A 13393-nucleotide genomic window follows, 5' to 3' on the forward strand; every position below is an offset into this window, starting at 1 on the left:
TGTAACAGCTTTCCTTTCTGACTCTCCCCCTCTCACTTGGTTTTTAGCGCCGGGAAACCTACGGGTAGCTGAGCGCTTTACAAACTTAAATATAATAATAATAATAATTGCATCTCTCACCCCTCCCTATCACGACTTATATTTCTTTAAATCATATGCTCCGAAGAATCTTCTGATGATCTCCCACACTTTCACCTCCCTCCCTGGTTGCTGCCCTTCTTAACGATTATTGCGTTCAACTGCCCTCACATCCGATGGATCGCCAGACAGTTGTTTAAATACATTTTAAACAATTGCCAGGATCTTAAAGGAAACTGCTTTAATTGCATTTTCAGTTCCAGTTAAAGTAATGCAAAGTACTGGCTCTGCAGACTGAGTTTTGCTGCTAATATCTCAGACTGTAAGACAGGCGTCCCTCTGTGTATGCTGAGCATATAGTGCTTAGAAATGAACTGATAAAGTCTACGCGCTTTAGGTGGTGATTAATGTGGGTTACAGTCACTTAAGCCAATTATCGACCTCGTAAAGATACCTGACCAACAGTGAAGGGTCTGTCAAGACCCTGCACTGTTAATCACAGCGTGATGCACGGCAAGCCCTCCTACACCCCTGCAGTCTCAGACCCTGCACTGTTAATCACAGCGTTATGCACGGCAAGCCCTCCTAGACCCCTGCAGTCTCAGACCATTCACATGGGCGCTGCTGGAATCTCCAGCAGCGACTCTGCAAGAGGCTTGGCGCGCTTACAAGCTCCTGAGAAGCAAAGCGGCATCTACCCTTTGCTAGAGGAGATAAACAACTGGAGCCTGCAGTGCCATCTATTAGGGTACCGGTACTCTCCCTGGCTAATGAGAAGTGCCGGTACTGAGGGCCAGAAAATTCAAGTGCTGGTACTCCGTACCGGTGAGTACCGGCCCATTTAAAGCACTGCTCGTAGGTACTTCTCTGCACGAGGCTCTCCCCTTCAAGGCCCCACCCCCTCCTCACTCTGCAAGATTGTTCTTCAAGTTGGCAGGTGTGTGACTTGTCTGTTCCAGGTCTTGGGCCAGTGCCACAATCTTAGAACAGAGTAAAAGTGGGTGCACTCTGCTGACAGCCACTGCAAGCGGGCCCAGCCCTCTAGTGGAGAGAAGCAGTACTACAGCCATTCTTCCCTCAAGCAGAGATCTCAGCCATGCATTGGAGCAGTATTACCAGTAGCGGCCGGCACGGATCTTGAGTACCGAGGCGAGCAGGGAGGGATGTGAAGTGTAGGAGGTGAAGTTTCTCCTCTCCAGGGCTGGGACTGGAAGCAGCCAGGCTCCTTCCCCTAAGCCAATCACAACGCAGCATTGTGATAGGTCCGAGTGCTGTGGATCGGCGTTCAGCCAGGGAATGGGGACCTGGGCAGGTTTTCCATGCAGGCTGTGATGCAGCCTGCATGGAGAACATGCAAAGTGCGCATGACTGTTTTGGACAGTCCCAGAGGGCAAACCACTATCCCCCCTTCTCTGAGAGCAGAGCAGCCCTGAATCCCCCGCAAAGCTGCTCAGCAGGAACAGATTCAGTGATAAAAACCTCAAGTTATTATCATTGTATTTGTTCTTTCTTTCACTGCTTTGTAGCAGTGGGGCGACGCTTCTCCGCCTTAGCGAAGGAGCCGCCACTGAGTATTACAGAGGCATCAGTCACTGGTGGTGCACATTGATAGACCACCTCCTAGTGGAGAGAAGCTGTGCTGCAACTAGCCTTTCCTCGAGCATAGATCTCAGCCATGCTTTGGAGCAGTATTACCACACAGAGGCCTCAGCCACTGATAGACGATCTCCTAGTGGGGAGAATTTGTACGGCAGCCAGTCTTCCCTCGTGTATAATAGATCTTAGCCATGCATTGGAGCAGTAATACCACACCGAGGCCTCAGTCACTGGTCCGGCACATTGATAGCCCACCTTCTAGTGGAGAGAAGCTGTACTGCAGCCAGTAGTCTCTCGAGTATAGTAGATCTCAGTCCTGCATTGGAGCAGTATTACCACACCGAAAATCTGTACTGCAGCCAGTCGTCCCTCGAGTATAGTAGATCTCAGCCATGCATTGGAGCAGTATTACCACACCGAGGCCTCAGTCACCAGTCTGGCATTGATAGATCACCACCTAGTGGAGAGAATCTGTACTGCAGCCAGCCTTCCCTCGAGTATAGTAGATCTCAGCCATGCATTGGAGCAGTATTACCACACCGAGGCCTCAGTCACCAGTCTGGCATTGATAGCCCACCTCCTAGTGGGGAGAATCTGTACTGCAGCCAGTCGTCCCTCAAGTATAGTAGATCTCAGCCATGTATTGGAGCAGTATTACCACACCGAGGCCTCAGTCACCTGTCTGGCATTGATAGACCACCTCCTAGTGGAGAGAATCTGTACTGCAGCCAGTCGTCCCTCGAGTATAGTAGATCTCAGCCATGCATTGGAGCAGTATTACCACACCAAGGCCTCAGTCACCGGTCGGGCACATTGATCAACCACCTCCTAGTGGGGAGAATCTGAACTGCAGCCAGTCGTCCCTCGAGTATAGTAGATCATCTCAACCCTGCATTGGAGCAGTATTACCACACCAAGGCCTCAGTCACCTCTCTGGCATTGATAGACCACCTCCTAGTGGAGAGAACCTAGTCTTCCCTCGAGTGTAGTATATCTCAGCCATGCATTGGAGCAGTATTACCACACCGAGGCCTCAGTCACCTGTCTGGCATTGATAGACCACCTCCTAGTGGAGAGAATCTAGTCTTCCCTCGAGTGTAGTGGATCTCAGCCATGCATTGGAGCTGTATTACCACACCGAGGCCTCAGTCACCAGTTCGGCACTGATAGACCACCTCGCCCCTTGAGTTTGTATGAAGTGCGAATTCGCATGTAGGTTCTCCCCGATATTTTGGGTTTGAGAAGCACAAAGTGGAAAAGGCGAAACTGGAAAAAGTTTATGGAGACAGGAAAAAAGAACAGGGTCAGGTGTGGGCCTCCGACAGCCGTCTTCACCGGTGGCGTCTTCCTCAAGATGATTTACCAATCTAAGGGGTGTATCCATCTGTAAAGATAAACATGGGAAAAGCTCCCATTCCAATAGATGTATCAACATAACTGTGAAATTAAGGATTTTACTTTGTGATCTTTACCTAGAAGTTCATATTTTACCTGCCAAATACATAATTTAAAATTGCTTATGTGTTCATTTGTGCTTGATTGCTACAAGCAGTGTGCAGGGTTATTACAGTGATCACAGGCATATTTTAAAACATTTTATGAAAGTTTCTAAGATCAGCTCTAACAGTTCAGAGATTAAGCAGAAAATGTTTCAAAAAGTGATTCTACGTGACGTCAGAATGATTTTAAAAGTCACTCATAAATGTTTTGGTTAAATGAGCATATTTATAAACGGTGAAGTTTTTAAAAAAATCGTAAATGCCTTTTAAGCAGATAGCTATATTTTGAAATTACGCAGCAATATTTTGGAGATGACACAGAATGTATTTATATTTGTCTGTATACTTGTTTTTGAATATTGTATTGTGGTAGGCGAGATTTCAGTTTTTCAGTGTACACCCTGAATAACATGAAGAAGTCCCCTGGCAGTACAAGAATGGGACCTGCAGGCTGATACAATAATAAATATAATCTTTAAAATACTAGATCTTGGTTTGTCACTGTGGTTATAAAATAAATTCTGTATTTTAGAAACCTCAAGGTGGGTATTACTCACTCACGGTGAGTGTGGTAATAAACTCAGCAATTATAACTCAGGTTATTTTATAACTCAGGCAGAATCTTTAAGAGCTTTTTTTGCACGCACGCTCTGTGTAAAAAGTGCTTCCAGATATCCAGAACTTTACGTGACAAAGCTGTTTGTGGTGTTTTCCAGATTGAAAGAGAAGAAGCCGCTGCTGAGGAGCAGCACGCAGCCTGTGGAGCACGGCTTGCGGTGGTGGTGGTTCCGCACCTTCCGCGGGGCGCCTGCGTCGAGTGGCATGTGGTTGGCGTTGTTGACGACCCAGCGCAGAGGAGGCATGTCGGGCAGGCCAAGCGTGCTGGGGACTGGCAGATAGTGTGCGATGCCATCGCTTCCAGCTCTGGCTCCTGTGCTTCTATTTCACTATTCCTGGCTTGGAGCTTGCCTTCTTCCCCTTCGATGGGTTCCTGCAGTGCTGTGCTCCACGAGCTGCCCTCTGTGTTCCATGAACTGCCCTCGGTGCTCCAACAAGCCCTTGAGAAACTCTCCATGGACAGCAGCCTCCTCCCCCTGTGCTTCAGGGTATTCTACAGGAGGGGCAGTGTGGATGCTGACACACTGCAGACAGGTAAGCCTGCCACAGGAGAAGGGCATAGAAACACTGAATGGTGAGACCCCTGTCTTCAGCTCCTACATGTGTTCCCTAACTGGCCTAGTGTAGCCTCCCTCAGACAAAAACTGTGTTAGACTAACATAAAACTGTGAGCCACAGCACAGCTAGAGCACTTTAATCCAAGACTTCGATTGGCCACTGTTGGCCTCTAGCGAGCCATACCTAAAGAGGCCCTGGACTTCCATGTGCCACCAGACAGCCTTGGTGGCGCACTGAACTTCACCTATTCCACATGCGCATATTCTGCTCATCGCACCATCTAGTGGCTGGGCTCACAGATACGTCACGTTAACTTCAAGGTTTTGAAACTTAACGGTAGGTAGAGGTGTAGCCTAGAGGGAGGAGGTGTGGCCTAAAGAGAGTAAGTGTGGCCTAGAGGGAGGAGGTGTGGCCTAGAGGGAGGAAGTGTGGCCTAGAGTGAGGGTGTGTGGCCTAGAGGGAGGAAGTGTGGCCTAGAGGGAGGAGGTGTGGCCTTGAGGGAGGAGGTGTGGCCTTGAGGGAGGAAGTGTGTCCTAGAGGGAGGAAGTGTGGCCTAGAGGGAGGGGGTGTGGCCTAGAGGGAGGAAGTGTGGCCTAGAGAGAGGAGGTGTGGCCTAGAGGGAGGAGGTGTGGCCTTGAGGGAGGAGGTGTGGCCTTGAGGGAGGAGGTGTGGCCTTGAGGGAGGAAGTGTGTCCTAGAGGGAGGAAGTGTGGCCTAGAGGGAGGGGGTGTGGCCTAGAGGGAGGAAGTGTGGCCTTGAGGGAGGAGGTGTGGCCTTGAGGGAGGAGGTCTGGGCTAGCTGCTAGAGCTGCCGCATTTAGGCCGTGGACTCCCATGTTTGAATCTGGGCAAATCGCTTAATCTCTGTGCATAAAAAGAAAATGTAATGTGGATGCAAAGTATATTTGTAATCCTTGGTTTATGTACACGGTCTTGTAGATGTCTCCGAAATTCCCTGCTCCCCACATAATTGTATAGTGCTCTGTTGCTGCATAGCTAGGTTTGCACTATGTAAATACCAATATATATATATATACATGCAGACGTAGAGTCAGGATGACAGTAGCGGCTCCTGGAGGGACTGCTGCGGGGCGGGGGAGAAGCAGGGCGGGGGTAGTAAACTCCGGCTTTTACTTTTACAGGATTTTACTCTTGAAGGAAGCAGGAAGAAAGGCGGTAAGGGGCAGCAGGAGGGAAGGCATTTTCTCCAGTTAAGGGAAGCTTCTTCTGCCACCCCCTCCCCCCTCCCTCATGCTGAAATATTTCAATGGGCTCGTGGAATAGTCTGCAGCCCTCACAGCTCCGCTGATGGTGCCGGGTCCGGTGTCTCCAATCCCTTTTTTACACAGAGTGCAATCGTTGCACTAATGTTCGTAAGTAAATGAGAACCAGTCAGTCAGTCAGTCAGTCAAAAAGGCTTTATTTCGATATGAATATATCTTAAAAAGCGGAATTACAATAATACACGATAAAATAGTAAAAAGGAACCAGTGCATAAAGAAGTGAACAAACATTTCAAAACAGCTACTGGTGCCAATAAATTACATAAAAACCTTGAATAAAAAACAAATTAAACAAGATACGAAAGCCTAGCTGATCTGATACGCCAAGCCCAACCTAGGAACTTGGCTAACCCACAGGCAAAAAGGGGCCGTGGATAATTTTTTAGTATTCGCATGGCCTCTACGTGGAGTCTAGTTCCAAGTTCTCTGCAAAGAGGCTTGAGCCATCTACACCGGGGGGCTGCATAGGCCGGGCATTCGAACAGAAAATGGGGGACAGACTCAGACCTTTTTTCGCAAAAGGGGCAAAAAGGAGTTGTCTGGATTGGAACCTTCCACCTGCATGTCAGTTCACCAACGGGGAGTAAACCTACTTTGAATTGGAAATATAAAGCCCTGTCCTTACGGTTTGAAATAATGTCCAGGTAAGGTTCACAGAAATGCACTTCCTTAATCAGGAGAAAATCCATGGAGGACCTACACAGATTGGCATTACTACTTCTGGTGCCAGCTACCCAGCTCCAATAGATCTTTTTCAGCTCTGGCTTAGGAGGTGCAGTTCTGTTATTCCAGTCTTCGCCGAGGCCAAGGCTGAAGAGAAGACGCTTGACTTCCCTCAGCCAAGGAATCTTGGCCCAGGCTGGAGATCCCAACACATCGGTTAAGCCATCCGCATAGCTGGATAATTCTGGTGTTCTCCATATTCTCGCCCATAGGAGAAGAGGGCGGAGCCTTGCCTGATCGCTAAGTGGGCGAATACCCGTATCTAGAAGCAAAGGGAGGGTTGGGGTGCTATAGGGGAGCCCCATTAGATCTTTAAGGAATTTGTTTTCCGAGCGGGAAAGAAGGTCCACCTTGTGAATCCCCCAAAGTTCAGCCCCATATAGAGCAGCACCAACAGCCCTTGCCCTGTAAATATCTAGAACAGCAGCGATGGGTTTCTAGGCTGAAGCACGATGTTCCTTGAGCAGGGCACCCACCACCCTCTTGTGGGTCAGCAACATCTTTTGGAGGTGGCAATTCCAGCTCATGGAGTCGCAGAGTCGAATACCGAGGTAGTCGAACTCTGAGACTCTCTCAAGGGCCACAAGATCTAGGGTCGGTGGTTTGGCCAACTTTTTCGGGGGGTTGAGGACCAAATACTTGGTCTTCGCAGTGTTAATGACTAGCCCTCTCGTGTCGCAGAAAGACTTGAAGTTAGCTAATAAACTCTGCAAACCTGCCGGGGATTTGGATATCAGGAGGGTATCATCTGCAAATAGGAGGGTAGGTATTCTTCTTCCGGCCAGGGATGGTGCGTCTGCAGGGTGTTGAAGCAGGTGCTCCACCACTCCATTGACATACAAGGAGAACAAGGTGGGAGCAAGAACACATCCCTGGCGTACCCCTCTATTTACAGGGATGCATGCTGTTTTTTGCCCCTGATTACCCCACCTGATCTGGGCAAAGTTGTCCGCGTGGAGATTTATTAACAGATTTAACAAATAGGGTGGAATACCCTGTTCGTCAAGCACTCTCCAGAGTTGGCTGCGGGGAACTAGGTCAAAGGCAGTCCGCAAATCTATAAAAGCAAGATACAGACTGCCCTTGGCCAATACAACAACCTTCCAGTAAAGCATCATAAGTCGGAAGGATTGCTCTATTGTCCCCGTGCCTGATCTAAAGCCAGCCTGAAAGTCTGAGAGAATGCCTTTTTCCTCCACCCACTGCAGTATCCTGGTCAAGACTACCTTTCCAGCCACCTTTTGTGAAGTGTCTAGGAGACTTATTGGGCGGTAGTTAGCTGGGTCATTCCGACAGCCTTTCTTAAAAATTGGGACGACCTCAGCACCCTTCCATGAAGTCGGGAAGGTTGCTCCTTCAAAACTGGAATTTAATAGGGTAGAAATAAGTTTTCCCCAATCTTCCGGATTGGTGCGTAACAAGTCTCCGGGAATGCCATCCAGACCTGCTGCTTTATTGGGCACCAGACTATTTATCGCCCCTACCACTTCCTTAGATGTAAACAGAAGCTCGTCCTTAGACTGGGGAGATACATAAGGGTGTCGTACACTCAAGCTATCCCCCACTTCCTGAGCCATTGAAAAAAGTTGGGAGAAATGGTCAACCCACGCACTCTCGGGGACATTACATGTAATCATTGTGTCCACAGGTTTCTCCCTGGATCTCAATAGGTCCCAAAAACCCTTTGCATCCTTCCTTAAGCTTGCGGCTTTGAGATCACACCAGAACTGGTCTTCCCAATCTGCCTTTGCTTTTATTAAGGCCCTCCTATAATTGCCCCTAGCAGCACATACCAGGGCTCTATTCTTAGCTTTTACTGCCTTTAGTAGTTCCCATTTGGCCACTCGACATGCACCTGAGAACCACCCTGCTGGACCCTTCCTGCCATCTCTCATATAAGCCCCCTTTCCCGCGTTCTTGGCTATGAATAACTCACCTATAGCCTTTGTGGTTTGTACAAAAACTGCGGATACCTCTGGCGCACTGATAGAAGGGGAGTCTAGGCGAGGTAAAATATTAGCCATTATAGATTGTGCCTCCCGCATCTTGGCCTCATTGCCAATAAAGTCCTTCCATTTCAGGCGCCTGCCACAGTTAGACGGACACACTTCGTGTGATGATTTCCACAAATGGGGAGTTGAGAGAGGGGAGCTTCCCTTCCACAAGGGGGACAGAGATAAGGATAGAGGGTTATGGTCACTGTCGATGGATGGACGGACCTCCATATCCACCAAGAAAGACCACAAACGAAAATTCAACATAATGTAGTCAATCCTGGAGGAATGGCCTATTCTATTGAATGTGTGTGCCCCCGTTTGGTCTGACTTGATTCTGCCATTGGTAGCTCTAAGGCCATGCTCCAGACAGAGGGCATTGAGGTCAATTGCGTTTTGGGACCATCTTTTGATTGGAGCAATTGACAGCGGCGGGATGCCTCTCCTTGCATCGTCGTCGCTGAGGCCCAGCACATCGTCCACTGCAAGAGGTTTGAATGTGCAATTAAAATCCCCGGCTAATAAAACAAGGGAATCTGGACCACAGTTCTTAAGTTCCTCATCAATGCCCGTCGGGGAGAGGGTAGATACACCACCCCTAGTGCCTCCACACGGGCCACGAACTGAAAGTGTCTGTAAGTCCAGGGAAGTGGTGGCAAAACATTTAATAGAATACCGCAGGGAAATGCTTACCCAAATTAAGAGACCTCCGGAAGGGCGCCCCTTACCTTCCTTCGGTCGAACAGCTGGAACAAAGTATGTGGTGAAGCCCAGCTTGTGCTGAGGTTCCAGGCACCAAGTTTCCTGGAACAAGCAAATCTTCCAGTCTGGGATACCTATGTTTCGAGCTAGACCGGCAATATTCCAGCTGGCTACCTTCAGAGACGTATTAGGGTCCCCTCCCTGCCCTAGAGCTGGTGCTCTTATAGTGGGAGTAGGGTTAGTGATATAGTTTAAATCGCCAACGAGTGGTGCCACGTCATAAGGGGTCAGAAGGCCTTTAGTGGGTGAATCCCTACTGGGCTCTGGCACAGCCTGTGGATGTCCCCAAGGGGTAGATAAGGGGGCGAGGGTAGGGGTGGAAGGGTTCCCCAATTGCTCTCCAGGGGAAGAGTTGTCGATGTCAGATTCCCCAGATGCTTCGATATGGCACTCCTGTCTAGGGCAGATTTCCTGTCAATAACCTTGCCAAAGATGGCCCTGCGGCTGGCTGAGGTTAGTATTAAATAAGCTGAATTTAGAGGTGCAACCACGAAAATGGCAGCTGTCCCAGCCCTCCCGCATGTGGAGTCCAGCTTGTCTCACAGGCGGGATTGGAGGATTAAAATAACTAAGGTCACGAGTATCAATTGAGCCCATACTGCCTACTGAACTATGTGCCTTCCTAGGTCCCCTACATATATAGCTGACGATCCTTGGGTCTTCAAAGTTCACTATGATACAGTCCCCATTAATGGATTTTTTCCTGCTACCAATCCATCCAACTCTACATACATGGATTATCCGGCCCTCCCAAGACTCGGGCAAGGGTCTATTCTATTTGAGCCAGAATAGAGTCTTATTAAACAAATCGATATAAGGCTCACTCTTGCCCGGACTAAGCGCCGGTACACCGGTCAACACAACTACATAGGGCTGGCAATCAGGAGGAAGATTTATATTAAGGTCCCGCATGCAAGAAGGGGCCTCACCTGGCTGCACCATGTTGACCTTTGCAGTTTGAACTGAGCTGGCGATTGGGGTCTCATGTATGCTATGTACTACTGGCGAGGTAAGTATAGTAGTTGAGTTTTCGCCGCCTGAACAACCCGGGGCTAAGGAACGTGTCGTCTTTTTGCCTGAGATGAGGCTGGGAGCCTTAGGGGTCTTGAGTTTCACCGCAGGCTTATGGGAGGGGTGGGCTGGATTACTGGCAGTGTCCTCCGCCAACACAGTAGGGTACAAGTCACAGTTAGGTACTTCCAACCCAACTGATAAGTTGTCAACGGTGGTAACTAAACTATGTTGAACGGTAGACAGTGCCTTACCATCGTATCCCCCCCCTAGTCCTTCCTCCCTCAACCTTAGCTGCACTTTTATAAATGATTTTAATGAGAAAAAGTTGTCTAAGGTTGTCTGTTCCAATTTGTCCACACGCTCAGTTAACCCTCTAATTCTATCAAGTACTGGAAGGAGTAAAGATTTCATTATATCCTCCATTTTTTTGGTGAGAGCAGAATCTAGGGGGAGAGTCACTGCACTACCCGCAGTCTGATTGTTGGACACAGAATCTGCAGGCCCCCCAGTAGTGTCCTCTTCATTCTCTTCCTGGAAGGGACTGATCACCCCCCCCCCACTACTTTATTGGGAACAATCCTCCTAACACCTACCCGCCTCTTGTTTTTACAATTTTTAGGCAGTCTGATTTACAGGGGGGTGACAAATCTTATCCTCTTCGGAGAGGCAGGATGGATTTCTGCCTGCACCCCGATAACCGCCGTGGGGGGCGATGTTAGGAGGATAGTGGGGTCGGCCGAATGTGAAGAAGAAGAAGAAGTGGCTGGCTTGGTTGCTGCTAAGATGGGGGCCACATGATTTTGGGTATTAAGTGCCGTGGCCGTCAGGCTTTCAAGGCCTTCTATATTGGCTCTCAAGGCCGCAACTCGAGGGTGGTCCAAGGAGTGGGGGGCATGAGGGAGCGAGACCGAAGTTCGGTCCAGGTAGGGTATCTGGGCTAGCTGGCCAATCGAAGAACGTCTATCGGCAAACGGGCTTTGGGATAGCCGCCGTTCAGCCATAGTAATTTCTTTATCGATAACGTTGGCCACACGGGTGATGAACTGGTCCATAGTGCCTGCCATACCCCCCTCTTTCCCCCTCAAACTTTTCCCAGAACGAGTTGACATTACTATTACTGAACAGAGCTTTATAAAAAAAAAAGCACAACAAAGCCCTGGCACAAAATTAAATAATGCGTTACAATGGGGAATAAGGGATAACAACAGTCCGAAATTAAGGCAAAAGGTCCCAGGCTCTATCGTGCCTACAAACAGCAAACAGGTTACCATAGATTGAGTCCGGTAGGCACAACCCCGGTCCGCAACCACTGCATTAGGCGAATAATCACAGAAGTCAGCAACAGTACCTGAATGGGGCCAAGTGTGGTGGTACCAACGTTTTAGGGGGGGAGCCCAGCCCAGCCTCTACCGGCCCCGGACGGCCACAGACGGCCCGCCCTTTGTCCGGGCTTCGTCCGGCGCGTCCTGCTCGCGTCCCGCACAGCGGCTACCAAGACATAAATTATAGGCGTAATCCAATAGACGGGTGGGCGGAACCACAGCGCAGCTGAAGCCACGCACGGACTCCTGGTCAGCGGAGTCCCGTGCACCAGCCGCTCTGCACCAGCAACAAGACCTGATTGCCCCCGCAGTTCCTCCGGGTAAGTGAGCACCACACAGCACTCTGCAGCGTTGCGATGCCCTTCTCCACGAGGCGGGACCCAAGATGACGTATGTCTGTGGTGTGAAGCCACACCTGGGACACAAACCTAATGATGTGCATCCAAGAGAAATCATTTTCACCTGAGCCTCGGTAGCAAATCCAACTTCTGTTGACTCTTGCGCTCCATAGACATCCTGGAAAAGTACTTGTCCGAACACCACCCAGAAAAACGAATATTTGGGGGCAGATATAGAAAGCTGTGAAAGCAACACTGTAGAAAAACTTCTGGCCCTTGAGAACACAGTTTTACTTGATTACGGTTACAGTCTCTTGACTGTGAGAACAGTTTCAAGCAAGATTTATTTATGAGAAGCGGAAGCAAAAAGTACTCAAGGGACAAACATCTGGTATTCCAGCGCTCTCTCTGTTTCAACGCGGGTTCGCGTTCAGAGCAGACTGTAGAGCTCAGGACAACTGCATTCTTTAAAACATACGCACAACGCGCGTTCAGAGCCGTCTGAAAGCCTCGGATTTCCTTTTTCTGACAAACCCCGTTTCCCTGGCATTCCCAAGACACACGCACAGGACCACAGCAAGAGCTGCTTGAAAGGCTCGGATTGCATTCCTTTCTACCTCCGTGTTTGTGGGCATACCTAAGGATCACGCGCCTGTGCACCTTCTGGAGCCGTCAAGAGGCTCGGTGCCTGTGCGGGATTTACCATCATATTCTCTTTATGTTTCTTTTCACGTGCTGGAACCGCATTAGTTCCACCTGAGCCACGTCTTGGAGTAGAACTCCCATGGGACTGCGCGGCTGAGGACTTACCTGTAGAAACCCTCCAGGAACTCTTTCAGCTAAGTACTCTTCTATGTCCCATACCCTGAAGGCTAATATAGTGCTAGAAGAGGCGCAGACGCTGCATACTCCAAATGTAGGCAAGGTTAATACATGTATTAATGTGTGTGCTGTGCTTATATTTTACTACTGGGAGTACGGGGGTCGATGGCTGGAGTGACAGAACAGGAGTGATGTCTACAACTCCGCATATCTCTCCTTCCGTGATTTAGCAGACGCACCTTTATTGTTTCCTTTGTCCCTTTTTTCCCTTTCCCCTATGGTGGTGTAAATCTGTTGAGTGAACACTACATCCTCACAGGTCGCTCCATATAGGGGCTAGGGTTACATAGCTTCATTCATCGCTTCCGCCGTATCCGGCTTCAAAGGTTAGTGGTAACCTGTCGGGAATCTGGCAGTTGCTTTTTACAAGCAGAGGGGGGTGGAAGCAACAAAAGATGCAGAAGCAATACAGTGGAGGGCGCGGGGTGACACCGAAGCAACACAGGAAATGGCCTGGGGATGCCGAAGCGACAGAAGACGTGTTAGCAACACAAGGGAGGTCGGGGGATACTAAAGAAACACAAGAGAGGGTAGGAGCGAACAGAAGCAACACAGCAGTTGAGGGAAAGCACCAACATCAAGGGCACAAGTGGGGGAGCAATAATGGGAAGAGAGAGGGAGGGTGCAGGGAAGCAATGGGAGATGCACACGAGCAAGTGCAACATGGCAAGAGGCGGGGAAAACCACACAAGCAACAGAGCAACACGAGTGCAGTGAGAGAGAAGCAC

The 13393-nt window shown here is 49.4% G+C and overlaps 1 protein-coding gene across 1 annotated transcript in view; it reads left to right on the forward strand.

Annotated features, from left to right (window-relative positions):
• DPH6 (diphthamine biosynthesis 6) overlaps positions 1–13393 on the forward strand; it is a 487001-nt gene that overhangs the window by 459529 nt on the left and 14079 nt on the right. The window contains exon 14 of the mRNA XM_085627344.1: positions 3890–4325. Within this exon, the coding sequence (XP_085483470.1) occupies positions 3890–4325 (436 nt within the window). The remainder of the gene's footprint in view (positions 1–3889; positions 4326–13393) is intronic.

This window comes from Triturus cristatus, chromosome 9 (genome assembly GCF_964204655.1).
Source record: "Triturus cristatus chromosome 9, aTriCri1.1, whole genome shotgun sequence".
NCBI lineage: Eukaryota > Metazoa > Chordata > Amphibia > Caudata > Salamandridae > Triturus > Triturus cristatus.